Here is a 15,587-nt window from a genome sequence, read left to right on the forward strand (position 1 = left end):
CCCGGAAACGTCAGACGTTTGGTCGCGTGTATATAGCCTCTGGCGTCTTCTTCCATTTCTACTCAAGTTGCGCTCAGGGTCACCGCAAACAGCATATCGTTATACTAGGTCGGCTTTCTGCTGATGCACACTTGACTGACAGTAGACAACTGTCTGTGACGTACGTCTTAACGGTACAAGAACTGCCCTGGAAAACGCATCTATACACTCAGCTCTCGATTTACCGTAATCGGATCAACCACGTTGCGGCTTAACCGCGATATCAAGAAAACTAAAAATGCACGAATGTTAGAAGTTACAGTAATACAGAATTACAAAGGGTCGGGATAATATTGCCAGGATGATGTTCTCATCACCGAAAAATTTTGTTTTGAGAAACTTGACAAGCCAAATAAAGAAACAGTGTTTCTCGGTACAAAAGCAGAAAACCATGACTGGTTATTCAGAAACAGTAAAGTTAGGTAATCTGAATATTTTTCTTTGCCTTATTAGTTTCAACGTAAACTGCTGTTTATTTTTTCCAAGGGCTACTTTCACTGCTACGTATTGGGTAAGTTGATAAAAAACAATACAGAAGTATCATTTATTATCATTTTAACTTGCTTTCAGTACGCCTGTTCTCTTTTTAACTTTTCGGGGGTTAACCGCGGTTTTACATACATCCGGGCAGCATTAACCCTGCATTATCCCGGTTAATCGAGAGGTGAGTGTATGTAGATACATCTTAATCCTAATACATCCGTATTATACACGTACAGAAAAGTGAAAATTACGGAAAAAGTAAAATGTTGTATATGAATTTCTTGTAATTGCGTACATAAGTCTTCATTAGAGACTGTTATACCTTTCAGTGTTCAGTCTGCAACGCGTCTGTTAATTAACTAAACGCTATCACAATCCTATTCTTGCCACTAGCTTTGTCGAGCTTCACACCTCTAATCATCGTCCTCTTGGTTTGCCTCTACTTCTCTTACCCTCCATGACAGAGTCCATTATTATCCTAGGTATCTTGTCCTTCTCCATTCGCCTCACATGACCACACCAATGAAACTGATTTATACTTGCAGGTTCATCCAAGAATTTTATTCTTAACGAAGCATTTATCTTGTTATTCCGAGTACATGCCTGCCATTGTTCCCACTTTGCAATCATTCTCGCTTCTTTCGTATCCGTTACTTCCGACTCCCGTACAGCCTCATGCCTCTTCGGAGGCCACACGCCATTATTATTATTTCCTTATTCAGTGCCAGCAGCCTCTCCTTGGCGTTTTCATTCTCTTCTCGTCTTTAGCTAAGGCCAAAGTGGCATCTGTCATCCAGTGCTTATTCTTTGTCATTGTTATCAGGGGACATTTCTTGGCCACCTTTTCAATTCGATTCTTGCAGTTTCATTGATTTTCTGTGTCGTCTGTGGTCTGACCTCTTCCTGCAGGATGTGTTGCAGCTCTAGGGAATTCGTAATGCATATCCGTGGTCTCCGCTCTCACTTCCTGTTGGCCTGGAATTTCAAGTCCACACTTGAACATCTTGTGATCTGAGCTTTTTGCCTTTACGTTTCTGATCTTCTCACTAGTACGATGCCGATTTGATTCTTCTGCACCTTGTTGGGTTGACAATCTCCTCGGGTGGTGCTGGAATAGGGTGTTTTTTGATCTCCACCCTGGAACTGTGGCAAACTGCAGCAGACGTTCTTATCTCTCGTTTCTCTTCCCTAATCGAACGTTCCAACAATGTCTCTAAGATGTAAGTAAGTTGCGGGGCATCCAACTTATTTAGGGTATTTAGGGTTATAGAAAGTAAGTCTCTGGTTAGAGTATGGTTCCAATGTATGGGAGTTCTTGATACGAGAACTGGAAATGATCCAAATGCAAGCAGCACGTTTTGTTCTGGGTGATTTCCGACAAAAGAGTAGCGTTACGAAAATGTTGCAACGTTTGGCGTGGGAAGACTTGGGAGTAAGGAGACGAGGTGCTCCACTAAGCGCTATGTTCCGAGCTGCTAGTGGAGAGATGGCGTGGAATGACATTATTAAACCAAGATTCAGTGCAGCTTTAAAAGTTTGGAAAAATCATAATAGGACAATAAAATTGAAATTCAAGAGTACAAATTGGGGCAAATATTAATTTTAGGAACAGGAATTAGCGATTGGATTAATTTATCAAACGAAATGTTTAATAAATTTCCAATTTTCTTCGAAGTAATTTAAGAAAAGACTAGGTAAACAACTGGGCGACGGCCCTAAACGCAGATCAAGATTGATTGATTGATTGATATCCCTCAAGTTGACTCGCTCCTTCTGTGGGATTTTTATCGAGTTATTCTCCTACCTTGTTGTATAAAGGCGTTCTCAGCAGGAATACTTCTTAACTGTGCACTTTGGCGTTGACTTTTCTCTTAAAATGTAGCAAGTACATCAAAGTAACAAAATTACATTCTAATTTTTTCTAATCTGTAGTCATATCGGCTAAGTTCTGAGAATAAAGAATAAATTGTAGAAATGACCATACGTTCGATGTGCCCAAAACGTTCTAATTTTCCTGCATCGATTCATTCTTCTCAACTTGGGTAGAAATAACAGTGCTTCTATACACATCCATACTGATAATTGAATTAAATGTTGCCGTTCAAATGGAAACCACAATGCGGTTGGCAGGACTGCAAGTGAAGTCGAGGTAGAAGGCAGTTTGCAAAAGATAGCAAAGGACTGCAATCAGAATGCACTTTTGCTGTTCATTTAGACTGCAAAATTTCGCCGGTGTATTTCAGGCCTACGGCCGAATGAAATGTGAGGTAAAGCAAACATCCTCCCAGTGGAGATGACTGCAGCTGTGAGATGCTTGAGCTTTGAGCCGCTCACATTCAGCCTAGATTGGCCACTAGCCTGCCAAGGAAGACTCGCTATCAACACGATATATTATATTATCTTAAAATCCTTCAGGCAAGCAAAAAATCCGAGGGATATGAGCTACGAATTTTAGGCACATAAAATACAATACAGTATGAGAATATATTCTTTATTTGTTCCTAAAAATTACAATCTTTTTCTTAATTACCGTTACCCGGTCGATTAGATTGCCTTTTTCTGTTATTACGAGCGCCTATATGAGTAAATGCATTGTTTCACTGAAGTCCTTATAACCTGCCTACGAGTGTTGCTGGAATGAAAGATGACAGGGAAAACCGGAGTACCCTGTCCCACCTCCGCTTTGTCCAGGACAAATCTCACATGAAGTGACCGGGATTTGAACCACGAAACCCAGCGGTGAGAGGCTGTCGCCTGAGCCACGGAGGCCGGAAGCAATTTTCGATTTTTTTTAAAAGTTTGGTAGAGCTATCCAAGACTCACAATTTGAAACCATCCCAGGCCCTTTAGCCGTTCAGCTTTCGGCACAGTTGAGGAAATTGCTTAATTTTATGTTTTTCGTAGCTGGGGACCCCTCGTTTGCTAAGGAATGTTCTCAACATTGAAAGATATCCATGTTCATATTCGATTGCCTCCGGTGACGTTACGTGTGTAACCTAGCGAAACGCCAGTCAAAGGTAGTGGAAACTCGTACTTGCTGTATATAGAAGGCGGTGTTCTGGTAATAACATGAGGAAGAAATGGCGAACACTGGTCGCCTGGTTACCACACTTTCGGTTCTGTGTCCACGCTAAAGTGATGTTAAATATTGCAGGGTTGGATTTCTAATATTATGTAGAGGACACAAAGTTTAGATACGCACGAGTCGAGAAATTCTTGTCCGTTTCTTTCTCACTTTGGGGCTCGCTCTCAGCCCGGGGCTTCCCAACACGTAAGCCATGACCTAGGGCACCAGATGACGATGAAATGAAATACTGAGATTTCGGAACATGACACGTTTTCGTCAGCCGGGTGAAAGTTGAACTCTGGCTATGCAACAGAGCGACTGACGTCAGACTGGGAATGTCCGCGGTCTTCTTTATCACTGTGTATAACCCACAAGGAAGTAGCAGATAGTTCCAACCAGTATACTGTACTTCCGAATTTCGTCTCGGTCTCTATATCTGGAATATTGGCTCAGTAGTAGAGTGTAAGGCTCCGAATCTCGAGATCGCTGGTTCAGACCTGGAAGAGGGGGTCGGATTTTTGAAGGGCTCGGAAATGTTTACTGCGCAGTCGATATCATATGGCATTTAGAAGACCTCTGGCGACACATTTGGTGTTTACCTGACAAAATTTAATTTATATTCAACCACAGGTCATCCAACAGCGAGTCGTTTCTCTGCCATCTAGTACACTAAAACAAAACGTCGAAATTGAAACACGAGCTTTCGGAATGGCATCAAGTGCTAGCTTAGGCCGTCTGTCATTATTACATCGCTGTGTCCAACTGAGGAACACCTTATTCGCCTGGCCGTGGATTAGGGTGGTCGCCGACAATAGAAATTAGCGATATTCCTTACTATATAATTTGTTATTTCCTATCAACAATCTAAATGTCCGGCTCCACGGCTAAATGGTTAGCGTGCTGGCCTTTGGTTACAGGGGTTCCGGATTCGATTCCCGGCAGGGTCGGGAATTTTAACTACCATCGGTTAATTTCTCTGGTACGGGGGCTGGGTGTATGTGTCGTCTTCATCATTTCATCCTCATCATGACGCGCAGGTCGTCTACGGGAGTCAAATCGAGAGACCTGCACCTGGCGAGCCGAACATGTCCTCGGACACTCCCAGCAGTAAGTCATACGCCATTTCAACAATCTAAATCAACCAGATTCCTATAGCACATGTCAGGAAAGGTGTGACTGGCATCTAGCTCCGAACAATTGAACTAATACATGGTACATACACAAAACGTCTTCACAGTAGAGGTACTGGACTTGCGCCGTACTGTCACTGATTTTGAAAGTTTAAAAAATCCGTCTGCAATGATGAGAGTCGATGGCTACGAAAATCGAGCTGCAGTCCATAAAGGAGTGAGACAAGGCTGTAGTTTATCCTCTTCTTCTCAGTGTTTATATAGAACAGACGGTGAACGAAATCAAAGAGGAATCTGGAAAGGGAATCACAATCGAAGGACGGGAAATCAAAATTCTGAGATTTGCTGATGACATTGTTATTTTGTCTGAGTCTGCAGATGATCTGGAGAAATTCCTGAATAGTGTGGACAGAGTCTTGGGAAAGGAGTAGGCCTACAAGATGAAAATGAATAAACCTAAAACAAAAGTAATGGAGTGCCGTCGAACGAACTCAGGTGATGCAGGTTATATTAGATTGTGAGATACAGTCTTAAAGGAAGTAGGTGAATATTGTTACTTGGGTATCTGTTTGTGGCAGAAGGAGGACATAAAATGCAAACTAGCACAAGCAAAGAAGGCCTTTCTTAAGAAAAGAAATTATCGTCGCCATAAGACCTATCTGTGTCGGTGCGACGTACAGCCCCTAGCAAAAAAAAAAAAAAAAAAAAAAAGAAAAAAAAAGAAATTTGCTCATATAGGGATAAGAAAGATTAAAAAAAAGTTTTTCGTGTGGAGCGTGACATTGTATGGAAGTGAAACATGGACGATAAGTAGCTCCGAAAGAAAGAGAATAGAAGCTTTTGAAATGTGGTGTTACAGAAGAATGCTGAAGGTGAGATGGATAGATCGAATAAGGAATGGAGACATACTAAATAGAGTTGATGAGAGGGAGTCGATTTGGCTAAATTTGACCAGAAAGATAGGACACATCTTAAGACACCCAGGACTTGTTCACTTGGTTTTCGAGGAAAGTCTAGGCGGTAAAAACGGTAGGGCTAGAAGAAGGCATGAATATCACAAAACAGATTAGAGCAGATATAGGTTGTAGTAGTTAACGTAGAAATGAAAAGGATAGCACAGGATAGGGTGGCATGGAGAGCTGCATCACACAGTTTATGGGCCGATGACCCAAACATCAACAGCATTGTCTGCTATCAATCAGTCTCTTGTGCTTTACGTGTCTAATGTTCTCTGCATGCATGTATAGAAATCATTTTTGCTTTTTCACCAGGTATCGTCTTTTTCCTGAGAGTTTTCTTCTGTAGCTCCTTGATTCAGTAGCAAGCGTTCTGATCTACACAGTGCCCCTGTCTGCTTCTTCTTATTCTTATTCTGATGGCCATGGTCGTTAAAGCGTGAAGTCCATATGGGCTGACATCATGGTTAACCGGTTTCAATCGAAAAATATTTCACCATCAGAATGTTGGCCGACAGGGTAGGGAAGATGCTGCTATACAATTTCTAATCACTAGATTGCGTGCCAAAATCCAGGCTTCAGTTCCAAACCTGCCCTCAGTGTTCATTTGGTGTGAGGGCATACCACGCTGTTCACGGTTATTCATTCGTTTAAGCGTTGGGCAGACCCCTTCCTGCTATTCGGCTATGTGCCGGGCCCGGGTTTCACCCTCTCCTTTCCTGCTATCATGTATCACAGCTGTCTCCATGGGTTAGTAGTGTCGGCCTCAGGATCCCAAGATAGCTGGTTCAAACCCGGCAGTGGTAGTCGAATTTTTGAAGGGCGGAAAAAAGTCCGTGCGACACTCCGTGTTGTACGATGTCGGCATGTAAAGGATCTCTGGTGACACGTTCATTAAAATTCAGCCGTAGACGGCCAAGAGAGATTCTGTTTACTCTGCCATCTAGTAGGGTTAGAGTAAAACAGAACGTCGACAGTCACGAGCAGACAGCCAGATGGCGGCAAATTAAAATGTCTTCACCCGTCAGTGGAGGCCATACGATTATCATCATATACCACGTCATTCATTTCATCTCAGACTCCTCCAATGAGGTTGACATCAGGATGGGCATCCGGTCGTAAAAATTATCTACGATGAGTCATCTAACTTCATACACGATCGCATAGGGAAATGGGGTAAGGGTTCGGCATTATTATTATTATTATTATTATTATTATTATTATTATTATTATTATTATTATTTTGATTCGTTATTTTGCACAATGTTTCTTCTTCTTTTCTTCCCAATATCTCTTCATTTTTCACTGTGTTCCTTTCTGCGTGTTTCTGTCCAGCCTGTATTTTTTCTTGTTGGTTTCTCTGCAAATTTATGTTTGTTTACTAAGCTTCTAAATTTTATTCTATCTTGAATGGTTTCGTCCTCAATACCCATTTCTTGTAGATCTTCATGAATTTCTGCTATCCAGTTGTTGCGGATTTTCAGGGTTAGAGCTAGATTTAGAATTTTCTTTGTTAGCCTGTTGTTATCCATTCTGTGTAGGTGTCCGTAGAATTTTAGTCGTCTCTTTCTGATGGTATCTGTGATTTTTTCTGTGAATTGAAAAATTTCGTGTGGTTTCTTTTTCATCCAAATTCCATTTTCGAACTTAATTAATAATTAATGTTATTTGCTTTACTCCCACTAACTACTTTTTAAGGTCTTCGGAGACGCCGAGGTGTCGGAATTTAGTCCCGCAGGAGTTTTTACGTGCCAGTAAATCTACAGACACGGGGCTGTCGTATTTGAGCACCTTCAAATACCACCGGACTGAGCCAGGATCGAACCTGCCAAGTTGGGGTTAGAAGGCCAGCGGCTTAACCGTCTGAGCCACTCAGCCCGGCATTTTCGAACTTTGGTCCTAGGATTTTTCTGAGAATTTTCCTCTCTTGTTTCTCAATGCTTTTCATTTGTGACCTGCCGCCAATGATCAGTGTTTCAGATGCATAAAGTGCCTCTGGTTTGATGACTGTATTGTAGTGTCGTAATTTTGCATTTTTTGATATACATCTTTTGTTGTATCTGTTCCACGTGATTTTGTAAGCCCTTTGCAGTTTAGCAGTTGTTTCTTTGTTAGCTTCCTGATTTAACCCCTTTAACTCTTTTCTTTCGTTTCAGCCTCTTTGAATGAATCATGAATCATTTCTTAGTGCCCAGTATTTCTTCATTCTTTCTGATCTTCATTTCCTCTCATCTTCCGAGATAATAGCTTTGCCTTTTACTGTAGATTTGTCTTGGAACCTTCTATTTTCTTCTTCAGTTATTTTATTACTTTAGCTGTTCGATCGAATAGCGAACTTTCTGTAATTTTTAACTCTGCTAGGTTTTTTCTAGTTTCTTTAAACCAGTTGAGTTTTGTTTTGCGGTTACGGAAGAAGTCAGATTTGTTTGGTTAATCCATTAGAGTTCATTCTGAGAAGATGACCATAAAATGTAACATTCTTTTTCGCATAGTATCTGAGAGTATTCAGTTCTCTTGTACAGTGTTTCATTCTTGGTCCTATGATCGTGCTTAAAATGTTCCTTTCTTTTAGCTCAAGTTTCTCCATATGACGTTTGAAATTCACGTTGAGTGCTTCTGGTTTAATCACTGTTTTATAATGCTTAATTTTGGACCCCATGAAAGGGATTTCTTGTATCTTTTGATAGTTGGAAGGCCAGTTCAAGTTTATTTTTCCTGGATTCCATTGCTTTGCATTCCACAGAATTCCAACTAATCAATTCTCCGAGATATCTGAATTCTTTTACTATTTCAATCTTTTGTTCTTGGACTTTGAGGTATTTACGTCGGTGTTTGTTATTTGTCATGACTTTGCTTTTTTTCGAAGGAGATGTGAAGACTTATTTTAACTGCTTGTTTCTCAAACCTGAAGGATTTGCTCCATTGCTTCCTCCGTTGTTTCTGCAATACAATTGATTTTAAGGTTCTTATTTTTTCAACCCAGTCTAATTCCAGTCTTCATATTTTTGTTCCATTCTCTAACTACTTTCACAAAGGCACAGTTGAACAACGGTGAGGGCCCATCCCCCTGTCGTACTCCCGTTCTTACACTGACTGACAGAGCAAACGCAACACCAAGAAGGAGTGGTCAGAACTTTATGCCAATTGCAGGGTAGACTGACGTCACTGAGGTATGCTCATGATGTGAAATGCGCCGCTGTGCTGCACACGTAGCGAACGATAAATGGGACACGGCGTTGGCGAATGGCCCACTTCGTACCGTGATTTCTCAGCCGACAGTCATTGTAGAACGTGTTGTCGTGTGCCACAGGACACGTGTATAGCTAAGAATGCCAGGCCGCCGTCAACGGAGGCATTTCCAGCAGACAGACGACTTTACGAGGGGTATGGTGATCGGGCTGAGAAGGGCAGGTTGGTCGCTTCGTCAAATCGCAGCCGATACCCATAGGGATGTGTCCACGGTGCAGCGCCTGTGGCGAAGATGGTTGGCGCAGGGACATGTGGCACGTGCGAGGGGTCCAGGCGCAGCTCGAGTGACGTCAGCACGCGAGGATGGGCGCATCCGCCGCCAAGCGGTGGCAGCCCCGCACGCCACGTCAACCGCCATTCTTCAGCATGTGCAAGACACCCTGGCTGTTCCAATATCGACCAGAACAATTTCCCGTCGATTGGTTGAAGGAGGCCTGCACTCCCGGCGTCCGCTCAGAAGACTACCATTGACTCCACAGCATAGACGTGCACGCCTGGCATGGTGCCGGGCTAGAGCGACTTGGATGAGGGAATGGCGGAACGTCGTGTTCTCCGATGAGTCACGCTTCTGTTCTGTCAGTGATAGTCACCGCAGACGAGTGTGGCGTCGGCGTGGAGAAAGGTCAAATCCGGCAGTAACTGTGGAGCGTCCTACCGCTAGACAACGCGGCATCATGGTTTGGGGCGCTATTGCGTATGATTCCACGTCACCTCTAGTGCGTATTGAAGGCACGTTAAATGCCCACCGCTACGTGCAGCATGTGCTGCGGCCGGTGGCACTCCCGTACCTTCAGGGGCTGCCCAATGCTCTGTTTCAGCAGGATAATGCCCGCCCACACACTGCTCGCATCTCCCAACAGGCTCTACGAGGTGTACAGATGCTTCCGTGGCCAGCGTACTGTCCGGATCTCTCACCAATCGAACACGTGTGGGATCTCATTGGACGCCGTTTGCAAACGGACGACCAACTTTGGCAAATGGTTGACAGAGAATGGAGAACCATCCCTCAGGACACCATCCGCACTCTTATTGACTCTGTACCTCGACGTGTTTCTGCGTGCATCGCCGCTCGCGGTGGTCCTACATCCTACTGAGTCGATGCCGTGCGCATTGTGTAACCTGCATATCGGTTTGAAATAAACATCAATTATTCGTCCGTGCCGTCTCTGTTTTTTCCCCAACTTTCATCCCTTTCGAACCACTCCTCCTTGGTGTTGCATTGTCACTGTCAGTCAGTGTATTTCGAAGGAATCTGATTGTTCACCCACGAATTTAACTTTCGAAAACGAATTTGTGATAGTTGCTTTTATGATATTAGTTGTTTTCTTATCCAAACACATTTCCTTCAGCACTGATAAAAGGGATTCTCTATCAATCGAATCATATGACTTTTTGATATCTATGCCCTTGATTTTTCATTTTTTTTTTTTGCCATAATGTTTTTGAGGTTTAGTATTTGTCAGAGCATGCCGTACACTTTCTAAAACCTCCATGGTAATCCTCAAGTTGTGCGTCCATTTGTGGTTCTGTCCTGTTCAAAATTACTTTAGAAATAATCTTATATGTTACATCCAGCAATAGTATTCCTCCATCATTGTTTGGGTCTGTTATTGTTATTATTATTGTTATTGTTGTTATCATGATGTGAAGCCTCCGTGGCGGCAGCACGCCGGCCTCTCACTCACCACTGGATACCGTGCTTCAAATTCCGGTCACTCCATGTGAGATTTGTGCTGGACAAATCTGAGGCAGAACAGGTTTTTCTCCGGGTACTCCAATATCATTTCATGTAGTGAATCATTGCCCCAGAGGAGTGCGCCAGGCTTCGGCAGCCGGCACATTCCCTATCATCCCTATCATTCATTCATTCCATTCCTGACTCGGTCAAATGACTGGAAACAGGCTGTGGATTTTCACTATTATTATTATTATTATTATTATTATTATTATTATTATTATTATTATTATTATTAATGCACTGTCAGGCATAAAGATTATAATTTTGCGTCATATATTAGTGGAGTTTGAATAGTAATGGGTTTTTTTCTGTTTTCTTTTCAGAACCAGCACCATGGGCTCCCTGTGGCTCGTGTTTTTCGCCCTGTTCGGGGTCATTTCTGGGCTGGAGAGTGGTGAAACTGGAGGCTGCCCGAAGTCCTGTTCCTGTTCTGTTGTGGGAGTAACGCAGCTCGTCGCCGCCTGCTCCAGGTTCAACGCAACTCAGAGGTTCGACGATTCCACTGGAAAACTGGTGATTGAAAATGCTAGCGGCTTGGTTCTAAGCGACAACATATTCCAAACCGTGGGCCTATCAGAACTTCACTCCATAACCATCAGGAGCAGTGTCTTTCAAAGACTGGATTCCAAAGCTTTTAACGGTCTGCAGAGCTTATCGTTTGTGAAGCTGGAAGGCAATAATCGCATGGTCCTCTCTTCAGACATGTTCACGACCAACACCGACTTGGTCCAGGTCAGTATCCGGCACAGCAGGCTCGCATTCGGCGATAAGGAGCTCTTCCTGTTCGACAACCCGTCTGTGACAGAGCTGGAGTTGGTAAACTGCGACGTGGCTTCCCTGCTTAACGCGGATTCCTTCTCAAGAATGCCTCTTCTCCAGTACATCAACTTGGCATCGAATATGATCAGGCACGTTGAGCCAATGTTCTCCAACTTGACAGATCTGGAACAAGTCGATCTTTCGGACAATCTTATTAGCGAAATCCAACCAGATCTGTTTGCTCACACCGATTTGGACATTCTGGTCCTCCGTAAGAATGCTCTCAGCACAGTCAAAGGTCTGAACGTTCCTAGACTCACAGATCTTGATCTGAGTCTTTGTAAATTTAGCAAGATTGATGGGGAGATGTTTACCGGAGTTCCTATGTTGGTACGCTTGAATCTCAGCGGCAATGCAATCAGCGAAATAGACGCTAATGCTTTCTCCGAGCTGGTTGACTTGATTCATCTGGATCTATCCCACAATGCACTGAAAGGTCCTTTGATGGTTGATCTGTTCAGTGGAAATCAGGCCCTTCAAATTATTTCTTTCGCTCACAATCCTTCGCTGAGAGTTCTTCCCGCACAGCTGTTCCGTGGATTGAGCGACGTCTTCAGCATCGACTTGTCATTCTGTGGCCTGAAGAGCCTTGACCAAGGCCTGTTCTCAGGCATGACTGCCCTCACTACGTTGAACCTGGCCGGCAACGTTCTGCAGGAGATTCAGCCGTTCACATTGACAGCATCCATCATAAACCTTGATCTTTCCCACAATAAGATCACTGATCTTGATTTGGTCAATTTTACATCTGGTTCAAGCATTGAGACTCTGTCCTTGGCTAACAATAAGCTGAAGGAGGTAGCCACCAGCCATTTCAAGGACCTTGAATTCTTGAGGGTACTGAACCTAAACTCGTGTGGCCTTCGCAACATGTGGGTGAACAAGAATGAAAAGGCGGTAGTTTTGAAAAGCTTGACAACGCTACTGATGGCCAAGAACAGCATCCAGCAAATCCTTCCACGACTGTTACAGCTGACACCACGTCTCCACAACCTGGACATTTCTGACAACCGTCTCGTGTGCGATGCCGGCTTCCAGGCAAGTCTGAAGTGGCTGGAGGATCGTCACGTGAAACATTCGAGCGTGTTCGAACCTCGGTCAGGAGAAGTATTGTCTGGTCATCCGTACGGCAATGACGCTATCGCTCACTCGAACCCTCTGGACACCGCCGAGAAGGGAGAGGCTATCAACCTGCAGTCATGGAAGTGGATTGAAGCTGTTGTATGTGGTTTTGAGCCTGACAACAAACTAGAGCCGATACGCAAAGATCCTGAGGACCAATATGACGATGGTAACGAGGAGGAGGAAGAAGATGAAGAAGAAGATGAGGACGATGACGATGATTACGTTCTGGACAAGACACGACGGCCACATGACATAGAAATAAAACAGATGTCTATCGAGGAAGAGTTCGACAAAGTAGACTTGTGGCCTATCGCAATAGTCGCTATCTCTGGAGTCGTCATCTTGCTATTCCTGTCCGTTCTCTCGTGTTTCGCCCTCCGCTGGCATCGACAGAGGAACAGCTACGGCGCCGCCATGATCAAACACCACCTGAACACCCCTAGGTTGAGGCGCGATGGCTCTCCCATCTATCAGCAGTTGCACGAAGATCTCAACAGTCCCACAACTCCTGTGATGTCCATCAAACTGGGCAACTCGGAGTACTCCAAGATTGCCCCTCAGTCAGTTTGAGGGCGAGCTGTAACGTCAGTTGCTAGGTAGCTACATTACATTCCATGTCTTCCATGGACAATGTTTGTGACCAAAAAAAAAAAAAGTGAGAATTATCAAGTGAAGGGAACATCAAAATACAAAACTTACCGAGAACATTTGCCCGTACATTTCTTTTGAATATATTACAACTTGTTCCCCATAAATCTCAAAAAGCCTTTCTGTTCCAAATATGTACAGACCATCAAAACTACTATACGTCTTGACCTATGGTCAGGAATTTATTTTCAGTTTTAAAAATGCCTTATCAGAACATATATTTTTAACACATTAATGGCCACTGTATGATAATCATTTTCTATGAACTTTTCTTTAAAAATTCTCTCTTAAATATACAAGAGGTTTAAAAATATATTAATCAGTTGACAGTATTCAGCAGTACGATGTTACTTGCCCAGATTCCTTGTGGTTGATTGTAATAATTGTCGACAATCATGTTTGTATATAGTTTCTCAGCACTGCTTCTAAAATGTACCACTACATAAGAATCATAATTTTCTGATCATTTGAAAAAAGTATAGTCATTCAGAGCAGTGGCGGCCCCTGCTAAAATTCAACTGTGTGCTACAGTTAAGTAGTCCTAAACAAATATATAAGTAATCTATAACACTCACTGACGAAATATGATGTTCATACGCCAAATTTTCTACTGTCGACGACTTGAGTTGAGCGCTCGATGTTGGCAACCGCCCTATTCTTCTCAATTGAGACATTATGAAGGATCATAAGCGGTTGAGGGAAATCTTTCTTGTTCATCATTCGTCTTAGGTGCTGTGCTTAATATTCTCAACAATCTAGTAATTTGAAAAAACGTGTCTTGTAAACTGATGGTCATTCATACAGTTCCTTCTGGTCTTTATAAAATGGAAAGCCCTGTCTTCAGCCTACATTTCTGTAGCATTAAGTCTTCTCTGAGCAAAATGACTTGTGTACTCCTCAAATTTAGAGGAATCCAATATTGTTGGTGCCTCAATCAGGAGTGATATTCATTGAGCATTCATTGGCCGCAGTTCTGGTGTGATCTATCGCCACGCATGCGCACATCACATGTTTCTACATTCTCCTGCGTGTCGTCATAGCTCCTTTCCAAAATGTCGGCACGTGGTGACGCGACTGCAAAACCAAGTCAGCACTTCAGGTATTTCAGTCATTTTCACTTATAAAACGGCACGTTGAATCGAGAGAATGAACTTTTGTTTTGTAAGGTAGAATCCTCAGTGTGCTCCATTAGGACATACGGAGCGGCCGCCATTGCTTTCATTTAGTCCATTTTTTTCAGCTTACATTAAGTCTACAATTAACTTCAATCGGAATGTGTTCCAAAAAGCACTTGCTATCCTAAAGAATGTTGATTATTACTTTGGCCATTATTGGGTTATTAATGTCCACATATAATTTTACAGAATTAATCTACTAATATTATCAATGTTCTCTGTAATTTTATATTATGAGGAAAGTTTTTAACAGTTCCCTTAGTGATTATTAGAACTACGTACAGTTTAATTTTATGTGGCCTTCAGAACAATGTTGAACTTTGTAAAAGTAGCATTTTAAGTGTACTTCAGTGGAGCTGCGCTATCTTAAGTGTTTTTAGTGATAGTGTTAAAGATCAACTGGTCCTTGATATAGTAACAGACTTCCCTATTATAATTTTATGCACACACTTAAACTCTGTTATCATTATCCTGGGAATATCTGTACATTGTTTTAAACCGCAGGTCATTGCGCAGAGAGAAGAATTAGGCTATCAGAATGAAGAACACTGACTTTTAAGATATATTTTTATCGATATGAGCAATGACCATAAAATTATTCTGAAATGAGAGAATCATTCAACAGCTTCCTAGAAGTAAACACCCTGAGGGAAAGCCAGCGATATTAAGACATACCTGCCAACTTTGTGGAATGAAAATTCGTAAAAAATTTCCACACTAGAAAAACAATGGGCAAAGGCGTAGTCAAACCAAAATGTTTTAACATTACATAATATTGATACCTAGTCCAAGTGGTCAGATACCACTGCCGTAGAGTTCAACAAATTCACATATCCAAACAGAAAATCTTAGGTCTTATAGATTTACACTTAACACTCGCAGTGTTGAAAACAATTCACAACACACGGCCGCACGGGACGCGCCAATATTACATTACGTAAAAATCGCGTGCTACCATAAGTAAAGAAACAACGATTACTCCTTCGACTTGTGAGCAATTGGAAGTGAGGAACGAGAGTGATTATCGAACGTATTACAGTGCATCTCCTTTCGTGAAACAATCGCCATCCACGTGAGTATTTTGGTGCAATTTCAAAATACGACTTTCAAATGAAATTCTTAAAAAAAAAAAAAAAATTGCTGTTCTTCCGTAAAATT

The 15,587-nt window shown here is 42.5% G+C and overlaps 1 protein-coding gene across 2 annotated transcripts in view; it reads left to right on the plus strand.

The window, feature by feature from the left end:
• LOC136882282 (insulin-like growth factor-binding protein complex acid labile subunit) overlaps positions 1 to 15,141 on the plus strand; it is an 80,835-nt gene extending 65,694 nt beyond the window's left edge. For both annotated transcript variants that reach the window (XM_067154840.2, XM_067154841.2), the window contains exon 2: positions 10,986 to 15,141. In XM_067154840.2, the coding sequence (XP_067010941.1) occupies positions 10,996 to 13,176 (2,181 nt within the window). In that variant the 5' untranslated portion in view covers positions 10,986 to 10,995 and the 3' untranslated portion in view covers positions 13,177 to 15,141. The remainder of the gene's footprint in view (positions 1 to 10,985) is intronic.
• The last annotated feature ends 446 nt before the right edge of the window (positions 15,142 to 15,587 follow it).

The sequence above is a fragment of the Anabrus simplex genome, chromosome 10 (assembly GCF_040414725.1).
Source record: "Anabrus simplex isolate iqAnaSimp1 chromosome 10, ASM4041472v1, whole genome shotgun sequence".
Classification (NCBI taxonomy): domain Eukaryota; kingdom Metazoa; phylum Arthropoda; class Insecta; order Orthoptera; family Tettigoniidae; genus Anabrus; species Anabrus simplex.